Below are 13,491 nucleotides of genomic sequence, written 5' to 3'. Positions count from 1 at the left end.
ATTTCCACAAAATTTACAGGGAAACTAGGCAGTACTTTCCACCTAAGTAAATACTAACAAAAGAGACCGGGCTGGATTATGAAGTTTGCACTGTTTGCCTGTCCTTAGTCTGAAAGTACTAGGTAATTTCCCCAAAATTTACAGGGAAACTAGGCAGTACTTTCCACCTAAGTATATACTAACAAAAAGTATATACTAACAAAAGAGACCGGGCTGGATTATGAAGTTTGCACTGTTTGCCCGTCCTTAGTCTCTAGCTTGGCACTCAGATGTTAACCCTTTAAAAACAGTTAGTTCAATACTTCACAAGGTAACAATATTACCAGAAAGTAATACAAAGATGAATCAAAGTGTCCCTGACAAAAATTAACAGAGTTCCACTGGTTGTCTTATTCAAGTTCAGTTTTGTTCATTCTGTTATAAACTGTTCAGTTTAGTTTTAATCCTTTATTGTGACAAATGCACTTTTTAAGTCACAAGTCAAGTGGAAAAGGTTGTTGTGATACTACTACCACACAGTGTGACGCTCAAGTGATGGAGATAGAAGAATGGATGGGCTCCTGTGGATAATAGGTGATCTTGATCCAACTCCTTGGGTCAAGGCAGAGATCAGGTTCATGGGCGGCTCGCCATCTCTCTCGTCAGGTAGAATCTCAAATCCACATGTAATTTTCCATAGGATCTGAAAAACCTCACCTGTGTAGAAACAGAGCTATTACTATTTTGCATCATCAACTTCAATTGTTTTATGGCCATAATCAATATCACATAAATACATCACAGTAACACAAAGTGAGCAGATGAATAACTTTTAACTGTACAGTTTTTCTCAGCATGGAATACTTTATCCTGTCTTTACATTTCACATCATGAATTATTAGCCTATTAATCCATAACTTGTGATTATTAAGCATATTAATCAATTACAAATAATACGTATTTCCTTTTGAACTACAAAGTTAATGTTTTCAACCATTTGTTTAACAGTTTTCAACTTAACTATGAATAGCAAAATCATGTATGTTATTAACACACATATTTCGAAACTGTGGGCTACACCAGTACACACACTGTGTTACGCTTGACTATTCATCGTTAATAACATCCATAACCAACTGTAATGGTGCAAATGTATACAGTACACTACTAACACAAATACAAACGGCAACGACCTCGAGGGTTCCTCCCTCACGTCTCCTGCGAGTATCTCGGAGTGTTAGCTTTGTGTTTACATCAACATTTCTCACCGTAGACATTGTGTAATTTCACTCGTTTCTCTTTGTCGTCTGCTCGTGTCATTCCTGGGCCTATGAGTACAACCTCCTCACTGAAAGGTGGGACTTTCTACCTTTAACCAATGGGAAGTGTGCACCTCCCTGTTTGACCAATGACAGCTGGTCTAAGCAGAGTCACTGTGATTGACACCTTGTTTGATCAATAAGACTATGCCAGAGCGATGTAGTTAGATTGACAGGTAAAAACAAACAAACAAACAAACATTAAAGCAACTTGAAGACAACTGAGGGATGATACGGCAATATTGTAAGAAATAAACTCTACGTACAGAGAAAGTATACTGCACTTTCTATTCAAACTCATTCAATGAAATGTAAACAAAACATAAATATTAAAACCCTGGAGTGTGGGTGAAATTGCCTGATGACACATAGGCTACATAAAAGTGAGTGAATCAACTGCCATGAGCAAAGGGCAAAAGCATTTGTTTTTATTGCACTTCATACATATACAGATTCATATGAGGAAATTAAACCATAAGTTTCGGGAAATTACATAAGTGATGAGTTATACTCTCCCGGGAAAGTATGTGCTAAGTGACCACGAGGGATACTCTAACTCCCGGGGAAGTATGTGGTAAGTGACCGCATCGTTAAACACTAACTCCCTGGAAAGTATGTGGTAAGTGACCGGGAGGAATTATGCTCTAACTCACGGGAAAGTACATGTAAGTTCCCGGAAGTTATACGCTAACTCCTGGGAAAGTGGGCGAGAGGTACACTCTAAAACGCGGGCTGACTTATGAAGTGTTACCGATAATGCTCTCTGAAGCCTGTTATTATACATTTCGTTTAAAGGGTAACTGCTGGTCCATCACAGGTCTGACACAAACAGCAATTTTGATTTGCATGTCTATGAAATTTAGGAAACTGGGGCCCTGAAAGACACCCCTACATGTACATGTAAACAAGTAGAGTGCAGAAAGGACCAGCAATGAATCTGACTATTTTATCCATGATGGTGCTAATTACTGAGCCATACAACACTGAAAGTTTTTGAAGTGAGGAGTAAAAACGAGGGTAAAAACTCAAGTTAGATAGTAGCAAAGCAAAGCATGCATATGTGCTTAATGACCAGAAATTACAGAAACAGCTTTATGATGCAACGCAATGCAATATTTCCATCCATAAATACTCTCATGAAATTTACGACTACTAAGGTCACCTAGGGCAGTGGTTCTCAACATTAATCATGTCAAGGACCCCTAAATCCACACGCAATAGGTTACAGACCCCCACTTGATAAGGTTTTGGTTGTTAAGATATGATTAAGACCAGAAAGCTATATCTAACAACAACTGAGCAGATAAACACGGAGGAAGTGAAACCTATGAGCAGAATAGTCACTCTTATGACTCTTACTTCTTCAGTGAATAGTGAAGACAAACAACCCCTGAAACTCCCTCAAAGACCCCTGGCTGAGAACCACTGGTCCAGGTGATGACTCAGTTGTATGAGGCTGTTCTGCATTACAATGATTAACCAATCAGCCAAAACATTAAAACCACTGGCAGGTGAAGTGAATAACATTGATCATCTTGTTACAGTGCAATTTTCTGTCAGGAATGCTTGGGTCCTGGCATTCATGTGGATGCTACTTGACATGCTCCACCCACCCGAACATCGGGTTCATGCAGACTAAGTAAACCCCCTCATGGTGAAGGCACTTATTGATGGTAGTGGCCCCCAGCAGAACAATTCACCACGCCACACCACAAAAACTGCTCAGGAATGACCTGAGGAACGGGATAAAGAGCTCAAGGTGTCGACTTTGCCTCCAAATATTCTAGATCCCAATCTGACTGAACATTTGAGAGATGTGCTGGTACCCCGGAGGTAGCCCCAATCCATGCTGGGTCCTCCTTGGACTGGGCATGGCTCTGATCTGTCAAGGCAGGACCTCTGGAGGGTGTCCTATTGTGTCTGGCACCAACGCCTTGGTTTCATATCTTTTGGGTGGCAACCACACGTATGTCAGAGCCCAAGGTTTCCCAACAGAAGATTGTACTGTTACAAGATGATCAATGTTGTGTTCATCTACTCTATGGAGGAGCACATGGACATGTCTATGACACAATTATAACATAGTTCAAACAATATTTATGGCTGGACTGGTGCATTGTAGTACAGTGCGCAGGCATGTTTATTTTCCTGGTCACCCAGTGTGAAGAGTTGTGATTTAAAAGATGATACTGACTCTGGTGGACAAGGGCCCTCAGGGGAGTTGTCCCGTTGCCTTGGAGCTTTGACGACCACAGCTTGGCCATTTGTCGTCTTCAGCCTGGTCTTTGAAAGATATATTTTTTAAGGGCATTTTTAGCCTTTATTTGATAGGACAGTTAAGCGTGAAAGGGGGAGAGAGAGAGAGGGAGTGACATGCAGCAAAGGGCCACAGGCTTGTGTTGAACCCGGGCCGCTGCGGCAACAGCCTTGTACATGGGGCGCCTGCTCTACCACTAAGCCACTGATGCCCCAGCCTGGACTTTGGATTAAAAATGGGGCCCTGCTTGACACCACATGCAGTCCTGGGGGGGTTATGGTTATTTAAATACAATCTTGAAACATGTCTAACCCCAACACTTAAAAAGAGAAAGGAATGCAGCTTTTGAGATATGACAACCTAGACAGTTCTGCTAAATGTGAGGAAGCGATAGTGGAGTGACATGCTGATATAGCAGATATGTACAAACATGTGACTCAGTCAATCACCAGGGTACAGGTGTGTCAAATTAGGTGAGAAGGTATTATGAGCTATTACAAGGGGAGAGTTCATTGTTGGTTTGTGTAGTTACGTAACATTCTGCAGTCAGCAACTATGGAAAGGGCAAACTAACAGCATTACTGCAGTTGCTCAAGAGAAGTTACCGGATACAATTTAAAGCAGTTTGTTTCACCATTAGGACTCACAAATAAAGGGGCGTTACATCTCAGTAGTGGTTTACATTGTATGATATATTAAACACATCAACATAGTTCTTTGTCATTAAAAATGATTCCTCTGCCTGGATCATGGAGCATAGCGTGATGTTTTGTTTGACAAATAAGCCCTGTCCATTTACCAAATTATACATCTTTTGAAACAGTTAGGAGCTCAACACGCCATATTTGGCCACACAGAGTAAACATGATACATATGAAATCAGTCAATGCCACATTTGGTCATTGCATAACCTGTGAGCAGCGGCACAACTGATTCCACAAATGGACACAGTATCAGCTTTGAGGCAGAGTACTCTGTGGGAAAACACCTCCCAGGAGTTTTACAAACACCTCCACACTTTTAACTAAAAAAGAAAAACAGGTACAACTTGTCTTCACAATAGAGCCTTTTAGAGGTACTTTAAGGTGTGTTTGGGAGAGAGGGCTTGTGGGGGAGTCACTGTGAGCGGATGTCAAAGATAAAAAGAGGCACGAAAGTCTCTTTCCCAGTTCTTATCTTTTTGCTCCTTTCTCCTACTTTCTTCCTTCCTCTGTCCTTTTCCTACTCTCTCCTCTTTCTCCTTGGATGGTAGTTTCACTGCGTCACAATCCCTGGCCTGGAAGTGAGTTACTTTGGCTCTTTTCATCTGTCCGTACCCCAGGCCTTTCTGGTCTCTCTTCAGCACAGTTGGCACTGGCTGTTTAGGCCCCTCTCCCTCTGGCCCCAGTCCTGTCCCGGGTTTCCAGCCGCAGCGCACCATCATCTTGTAGCTGTTGCTGGAGGGGGGCAGGCAGTAGTACGGGGTGGGTGGAGCATGTCGCAGACTGAACTGATGTAGAGTGGAGGACAGATGTGATGACAGGCTGCTGCTGTACTTGCTACCACACACGTCACACCACTGAGCCTGTGGGGCACTGAGGGCAGACAGAAGAAGACACAGCGTTAGTGAGAGGAGAAGTGTAAAAGAAACAGATTCCCATTTGTCTTAAAACAACAGTCAGGTGCCCATATGTGCATTTACACCGCTTTCGTCCTGTTTATACTGACCATTAAAAATCTCTTAATGCTCCTACTGTGTAAATGACGGGAGACAAACGAACACAGCCCTCATTCTGTGTAAAAAAAAAACGTCACCAAAGTTTATCTTAAGTAATATGAGGCTTCAGCAGGTTAACCTAGTCAAAGAGTCAGCAACATTTACTATCAAATGAGCCATTTCTGACTGAAAATAATGACTAAAAAATCTGACTGGAGCCACAAAAGATATTTGAGCCTTATAATGAAGGTAACACAGGCTGTTAAATTTAAATTAGCCTATCAACATTAATAAGTCTAAATGCAAATTCATTCATATGTTTTACATCAAGGCGCCTCCTCTTCAGTGGCTATTCATGATTATGTGATACTTTAACTTTAAACAGTTGGCAGTGAATGCAAACAAAATCGGTCTGTACAGGCACTATGTAATTCTCTATTTTCCTCTGAGACTTTTCCCTTTTGGAGTTGGAGCCCATAGTTAGCCTGGCTAGGGAGACTAAAAATGTCTTTATAGAGGTCTGCATTTAGAGGGAAAGGTGCAAGGCTTGGAAGTATGATGCAGATTTTAGTTGTTGAAATTTTAAACCTTTTTTTTAAAAATTATTATTCGGTGTAAAGGCTGCACATTTTTACAACTGGAGACTAAAATTTCTTTGGGCTTATATAAATGAAAATTAAAATAAAAAAAATGTAATATCCATATTCATTGCCATTTTGATGAAATCAACAGGGAGCCACTAGAGAGGGGTTAAAGAGTTGCATGTGGCTCCAGAGTCTCAGGTTGCCTATCCATGAGTTAGTCAGACCAAATGTGGATCTTCCCACTTTGTGTTTCCCTGTTGCAAACTGAAACTGGTACAGAAAGGTTCTAGTCTTGACAGACATCCACTTGATTTGTCTAGTTTGGACAGCTGAAGTTTCAGATTAGCTTTAAAATTCATTTTTATATAAAGCAGATGATGTGAGTACACAACACGGCCGGCGTTTGTGAGCTTCTGCTGCACACTATTTTCCAACGATGCAACGCACAAAGGAAATGGAGGAACAGCTCAAAGCTGAAAATGTTCTAGAGGTGAAATGGCTCCAAAAAAACAAAACAAAACATAAGTATTAAATCTTAGAAGGAAACATTCTGAAGTCTCTCTGTGAGGTTTAATTGACAGTAACTTTCCTAAACTGCAGATCGACTGACATCCAACATGCCAAGAATTGAATAATTTCCTATTAGTGTTATATGGTTAAGTATGATATGATGATATTTGTGTAAATTAACTACTAAAACAATACACTATGAGGATTAGTGCGCTGTATATAAGGAGTAGAGTTAGTATGTAGTATGATTTTGGGGCACAGCTCATACATGACCAACATCTCCCTCACTCACCAATTAACTCAGGGTGGAACATTTTTATTGTAACACGGAGTCCTGTGACTTCAAGTTATTCTTATCATAGCTCCGCCCACTGTCAACACGAGCAGAGACGTAATCAGTCACTGCACATGTGCGAGGCCTTTCATGTTGCCATTTGACCTGTGATTCAGTGTTTCTAATTGATGGTTATGTAAAATCAGTTTCCTGGTTACTCATGCTTCCAAGAAAATCTTTATGGGCCAACTCCTGCCTTCAACCTTTGTGTCAACATATATGTCAGCTGATAATTAGGTATATTTTTCAACTGTAAAATGCTGAGCTCAGTACACATCTTGAGCATAATTCTCAGGTAAATGAATCCAAGTGAACATAATCAAAACTGTTCAGGACATAGATACTTTGATATGATATGTTCTCTCTCTCTCTCTCTCTCTCTCTCTCTCTCTCTCTCTCTGAACCCCCCCCCCCCCAAAAAAAACAACCCACCTCTTAAATATTGATATCTGCTTTAAAAATCCAGTATTCGTCTGGTTCTAACATGTTGATATATCAATATTTCTGTGTATTGCTATGGTGGACCCCCGTGTTTTTTTGGTGGTTGTTTCCAGGGAATAGATGAGCCTGGGGTTGGTATGATTTAACACACAAAGTGAAAATGGGGAGCAACACACAGGCAGACTATGTCACTTGATTGATCTCTGTGTTTACCACATGATTTAATTCTAGGAAATCAACACATCCCTGCCAGATATAACAAATGAACATTTACATAATAATGTTTACCACCTCTCCCCTAAACTTCTGCTGCATGGTGTACTTCTAACCTAAAATTTTAACAAAATATTTGGGTGGATAGTTTGGGAAATTTTGGAAAAGTGCAGTTCAGTAAGAGTTCTATTTATCGGATGTAGGAAGTGTCCATGTTTCTGTTTCAGTAAATAACAAGTCTGACATCATCTATTGTACAGACTGTTTGAAATGAATTCACATTTGGCTGATGTGGTTTAAACTGTACACAATTGTGAGTGTACTAACCTGCTTTCAGATGACGGTGTCTCTCTCTCTGTAGTTCTCTCATAGCTCTCCAACTCTTCTAAAACCTCATTGTGGCCCGCTGTGGAGAAAAAAAAGGCATGAGTTTTACTTCACTGTACACACAAACACAGAACTTTGAAGTTACCAATAGGAGATTTGAAGTCCTACATTCCAGCGCCAGTTCTTTGGCATCCCTGCCCTGTGTATCAACCACTCCAACCCAGGCTGCTCCATGTTGTAGCAGCAGCCTCACTGCAGCTCTTTGTCCTGACCAGCTTGCACACATCATTGCTGTCCAAAAGTAGGTATCCTGGAGGGGAGATGGTCAGGACATTAAACAAATATTTCCTAAACTGAAAACACACTGAGCAGTAAGTATTGTACCTGGAAATTGATGTCAACTCCTTTTGAGAGCAGGTCTCTGAGGCTCGAGACGTCCCCCTCATGGGCACAGCGCAGAAACCTGAGCCCCAGTAGCATCATGGACCTTTCTGAGTTGCTTGTCTCTCCTCTTGGGTTGCCATCACTTCCACCACTGTTCCCTCTTTGCACTACAGACTCAGTCTGACCCTGCTGCATCTCTGCAGCCCTGGCTCTCCTCCTCCGCCTTCTACTGGACTCTCTGCTCCTCTGCTTACTCTGATGCTCTTTGCCACAATCCTTCTTGCAAATTGGACTTCTTGATACATCTTGCCCTTTATCATCTTTCGTTAAATTCTCGTAGAAGTGTCTAACCTCTTCCCCAGTAACTCCACTGCTTGTTATAGAGCTGGATTGATGGGGTGTTTCAATGCTAAAAAGATCCTGCCCGCTGGCAGGAGTAAAGCCTAAAGCAGCCATGAGGAGTGACTGCAGGTTTAATCAGTTCACTCTCATTTCAAAGAAGTCAATCTGAAAAACACACTCCTATTTTAAACAAGGAAATCTATATGCTCTTGCTATGGCAGCACACCGGCAAGCTAACGCTAAAAGTCAATGGCGTTCTTCTATTACTTATGTGTTTAATAATGAATCTATTCAACTATGTGGTAAGCTAGCATCCTAATTAACAGTTGCTACAAGTGCAAGCGGTTTTCAGTCTGGTTCATACTACAAAACGATTTTCACAGATTATATTTTGCCAAATTTACAGTGCGTCAATATACCTCACTGGCCGGCAACCAGCTTTTGTAACGCCAGCCTTAACAAAAAAGTTAGTAGGCTACGGTTGAGGTTGTGAGCTAACGAAGCTTTAGCCTAGGTTAGCATTAGCATTTAGACAAACGGAAGTGTCTTAATTTCAAATAGTAAAAGGGCACCAAACTCAGAAATATTACCCAGTATCACGCCGCGTTAAAACATAATCCAGGTGACGACGCAAGATAGTCAAATAACTTATTTATTCCTTTAATAATACGACACAACTTCAAGCTAATGTTACCGTCTTTCTTCCTCTGTTTGTAAACAGGACATCGTACGTAACGTTAGCTTCATGACTAACGCCAGGTGCTGCCACCTACCGGACTGGAGGTTGCCCTTTTCTGTTGGACCAATTGTTATTTGAGGCTTATAGTAACAAAAGTATAAGTACTCGTTATACAGGATATGAATAACAATATCATATCATACTGTCAAAACATTATGTATATATTATTGGCAATGGTGGAAGAAGAGCTGGACGTAGAAGTAGCAGTGACACAGTGTAGATGTTCATTAGTGAAAGACCTGGACAAACTCCTGCATTCAGTGTCTCACTTCAGTAAAGACAAAGAGTAGCCTATTATCTGTTAAATGTTAAGTGTGAAGAGTGATACTGCAGAGCCGCACCTGCTAGTGTTAAACTATTTTAGGACTATTCATATTATTTTCTTATTGTTACAAATGTATAAACATATATACTGCATTTTATTGTTTATCTGATCAAGGTGGAGTTAATTTTGAATTATTTATTTTTGGGTACTTTAATCTGCAACAATGCATCATATTTTACATAGTCATGATATGTTTTCCATGTAACATCTCAATCTCTGAAGTAGGGGTGTTGAGATATGCTGGACTACAAACAATGAAATATTGATATCATGATATCATACATGCATAATAATATTGTGTAAATAATCCAGTGCCTCTTAGATCATTTCACTTTCTCTCTGCTCTTGCTTTGTCTCCCTGCCCAACTCCATACACTTTTATTTTGCCTGTAATTCAGTTACCCGAAAGTAGACAAAACATACAATGACCAAAGATGAATTTGACTGACGGCGTTATTATTATTTTAAACATTTCTACAGATATTGCTATACTATCATTATTGTGAATTATTTTTCCAATATCGTGCAGTAAAAACTGATATTATGTCAACCCTACCGCAAAGTAACAAGTGATAGCTGTCGAATAAATGTAGTGAATTAGGGCCCACGATATAGTAAGGTATAAAGCTGGATACATTTGCGTAGGAAAAGCACAGGTATTATTAATTAATAACATTAACAATGGCTTTGTTCTGTTCCAGTGTCCCTGTAAGCCAAGCCAGTGTGGCAGTGAGCCAGCAGGCACAATACCTGGTCGCCAAAACTGCAGCAGCTAAATGGAATTCAACCATCATTAATCTTATAATATTACACCTTTTCCTACTGACATGTTGTAATCTCCCGTGTAGTCAGTCATGCAGCTTGTCCCACAGTGTATGTAGTGTACTGTATCTCATCAACATCTGACGCCACAGACTGTGTCTGACGCACATTGTTGTTACATAACAGGTATCTCACTGATACAGGTCAGAATGGACCACAGGAATACACAGGTCTACCTTTACTTTAATCTGATAATATCACATATATTGTCGCCATGTAGACTGCGGTAATTGTGTCTGTATGTCTTTTTTCTACATAATTATTGACATGTTTGTAACCATTTAATGTTGTTTTATTGTGTATATATTGTTCATTTACTACTGTATACATTTCATGTTGTATATTTTGCATTGTTTTGCAAAAATATAGTCAGAAAAAAATACAGATGTCATTATTTTGTGAACTATGGTCTTTACAGTGAATCCTGTATCGTGTGTGTTTAGACTCAGATTATCTCTGTCCCTCTAAAAGTTTTGTCCCCACAGCACCCTCATGTGGACAGCCTTTTTAAAATGACTTCTACTGCCTGTATTCCTGCTCCTGTATTATAACAGATTATCAAGCAATTTATTCCGTTTGTGCAGCACTTTGGTCAGCGTGAGTTATTTTTAAATGTGCTTTATAAATAAATTTGAGTTGAGTTTGAGTGAAGTTGTTTAACTTTGTTCTATTTTCTCTCTGTGTTTGTAAAGGGACATAACTCTACACTATTGATCTGATGAAAATGTGTGTGTGTTGTATTTAATAGCATGTGATTTAGCCTGGGCATTAATGTTACCTTAAGACTGATACCAGGGATGCACAATAATATTAGCACATCATCACATGCCAACAAAAAGCACAGTTAAAGGCTTTTTTTTAAAGATATTTTTTTGGGCATTTTTAGCCTTTAACGGACAAGACAGACAAGTGTGAAAGGGGGAGAGAGAGAGGGAGTGACATGCAGCAAAGGGCCACAGGCTGGAGTCGAACCCGGGCCATTGTGGCAACAGCCTTGTACATGGGGCGCCTGCTCTACCACCAAGACACCGACGGCCACTGTTAAAGGCTTTAAAATAAAATACCAGCATCAGTCTGAAATGAAAATTTCTGCCAATATGACAGGCTGATATGATAACTTGTGCCCTGGTTGATGCTGTTGTCAGGATTGTTTCAGTGAAAACATCATCCAGGCCTGCTAAAGTAGGATGAATTTGAAAATGTTACATAGAAATAGCCATGGCATGTTTTACATGTACATTTTTATGAGCACTGTATTTTATGTCTGCATCTGCCAGCGGGCCAACACGATAACAGTAGGCACAATAATATGTTACTTCCACTACAGGAGACACTTGATGTTCTCTGCAATTAGGTAGAAAAAATCATGAGCATATATCAGTATTGTGCATCCCTAACTTTACCAATAAAGCTTATTTGATTGGTTTAATCTTGCCTCATGAGAGCCCTGAGTCACAGCACACATCGATAAAAGCTCATTTGAGATAAGATTATTTTTCCTTAATCTGCTTTGTTCAGGACGTCGGCACAGCACGTAGGTGAGGTAGGGAGTTTATAAAAAGGTAGCAACCAGGTGTCAGACTGTAAGCAACACACATCCAAAAGGAAGTGACAAAAATCACGGACATCACGCCGAAAAAAACAAAACACAAACATAGTGAGGCGATTGGTCAAGTGCAGTGAATCTGGGGTTGGCTTCCACTTTCACTGCCTATACTGCTTACAAACAGTAGCCGAAAATGTGTGCGTAGTATACCTTTAATACGGTTTTGGTTTTTTCAAAAGAGACAGATTCATTCATTTAATTAGATTTTCACCTGACTGATTCTCACTCGACTTGCTCAGTGATTGAATGTAAATAAAATGTTGCAGCTTACACATTACACCTTTTACAAATATTGTTCATAAACACCCTTAAGCGTGCTAGCAGAGTGAATAATACTTTTATTTCTATGACACTTTCCTACACAGTTACAAAATGCTTGGTTACAGAGAAGTCTAAACAAAAATATTTTCAAAAAGTGAAATGAAACAAACATAATATCATGACGACACATACTGTGGTAGATAACAAAAGTATTGGAACAAGATCTCTGAAATCTTTCAGTGTCATTTCAGTGACCGTTATATCCAGTTTGTAGCCACAGATTTGGGCAAGGCAAACATACAAAGCTCCGGATGTTGAAGAACCGTTGGCATGCTGGTAACTAGTGTTTGTTTGCTGTAAAGACAGAGTGCTTTAATTAGAAATGCTGTTTGGGGAGGGCACATCAGGCACAGGGGTGAACTACAAGGACTAAACCCTCATGCAGAGCTTTTGCATTAAAAAGGTAATGTAGTGATAAAGAATAAAGACCAGGTATGAAGCTCGCAGAAACCAGCACAGCACGAACAAACTGTTCGAATGGCAACAGTGCAGGCTCGCACTGCACAGAGAAGTCAGTGGTTTTGCATGTTTCACCTACAAACATGAAGCAAAAGTTTGCGAACAAAAAGCACTAGCACTAGCGCTATGTTGCCCGGAAATCAAACCCAGCAAACATGAAGTCACAATGGTCCTAGTGTGAATTTGGTAGCTTCTTACACTGAGAAAGTTGCTGTCAAAATTACATTCCATAAGTTTTCTTTGTGTCAGGAATTTTCTAAAAAGCAGTAAAACAAGTCATTGATTAATACTTGGCAGAGAAACAGACAGACTGATCATTACCAATCAGTAACACTTATTTTACAGTGATTACAAAAATAGAAACTCCTGTACAATCCAATAACCCAGCACCCTCAATATTTTTTGGTAGCACCAAGAATCGAAAACGTAAGTATCAGAAGGTTGCACTGATTCTTACTCCTCTTTGCTTACTTTTTGAGAAGGGACAATTTTACACACTACACTGAGAAGTTTGCGTTGTTAAACAAGGCTTTTTTTTTTTTTTTAAAGAAAAACATGGGAATATCCTTTAAGCCCAGTTCACACTAGAGATTTGCAACAGCGTGGAAAGTTGCTCAGCCCAGGTTGGCTGATGCCGTCACCTGCGACTTGCTTGTCACGTTGCCAGTGGCTGGTTTTAGGCCATACGGCATGTCACCTACCTCAACAGCCAATCAGCTTGTTGCATAGTTAGCTGGCCAAATCAGTCACAGACTGTTAGCAGACGATGTGTTTGCTTGCCTGAGCCTGAGTCCATCTTAGTTACATCTCTGCGTCTGTTGATGCGTATGTTG

The 13,491-nt window shown here is 40.2% G+C and overlaps 1 protein-coding gene across 1 annotated transcript; it reads right to left on the bottom strand.

The window, feature by feature from the left end:
* Nucleotides 1-4,229: 4,229 nt before the first annotated feature.
* gpank1 (G patch domain and ankyrin repeats 1) lies at nucleotides 4,230-9,125 on the bottom strand. Its single transcript, XM_050044153.1, has 4 exons — nucleotides 8,045-9,125; nucleotides 7,829-7,970; nucleotides 7,661-7,739; nucleotides 4,230-5,129 (listed from the first exon to the last, which is right to left on the bottom strand). The coding sequence occupies exons 1-4, from the start codon at nucleotides 8,498-8,500 to the stop codon at nucleotides 4,688-4,690; spliced, it is 1,119 nt and encodes a 372-aa protein (XP_049900110.1). The 5' UTR covers nucleotides 8,501-9,125; the 3' UTR covers nucleotides 4,230-4,687.
* Between the last annotated feature and the right edge of the window lie 4,366 nt (nucleotides 9,126-13,491).

Source organism: Epinephelus moara, chromosome 5, assembly GCF_006386435.1.
Source record: "Epinephelus moara isolate mb chromosome 5, YSFRI_EMoa_1.0, whole genome shotgun sequence".
Classification (NCBI taxonomy): Eukaryota; Metazoa; Chordata; class Actinopteri; order Perciformes; family Serranidae; genus Epinephelus; species Epinephelus moara.
Note: the sequence above shows the minus strand (reverse complement) of the source record. Positions and strands in the feature narration are given on the sequence as shown.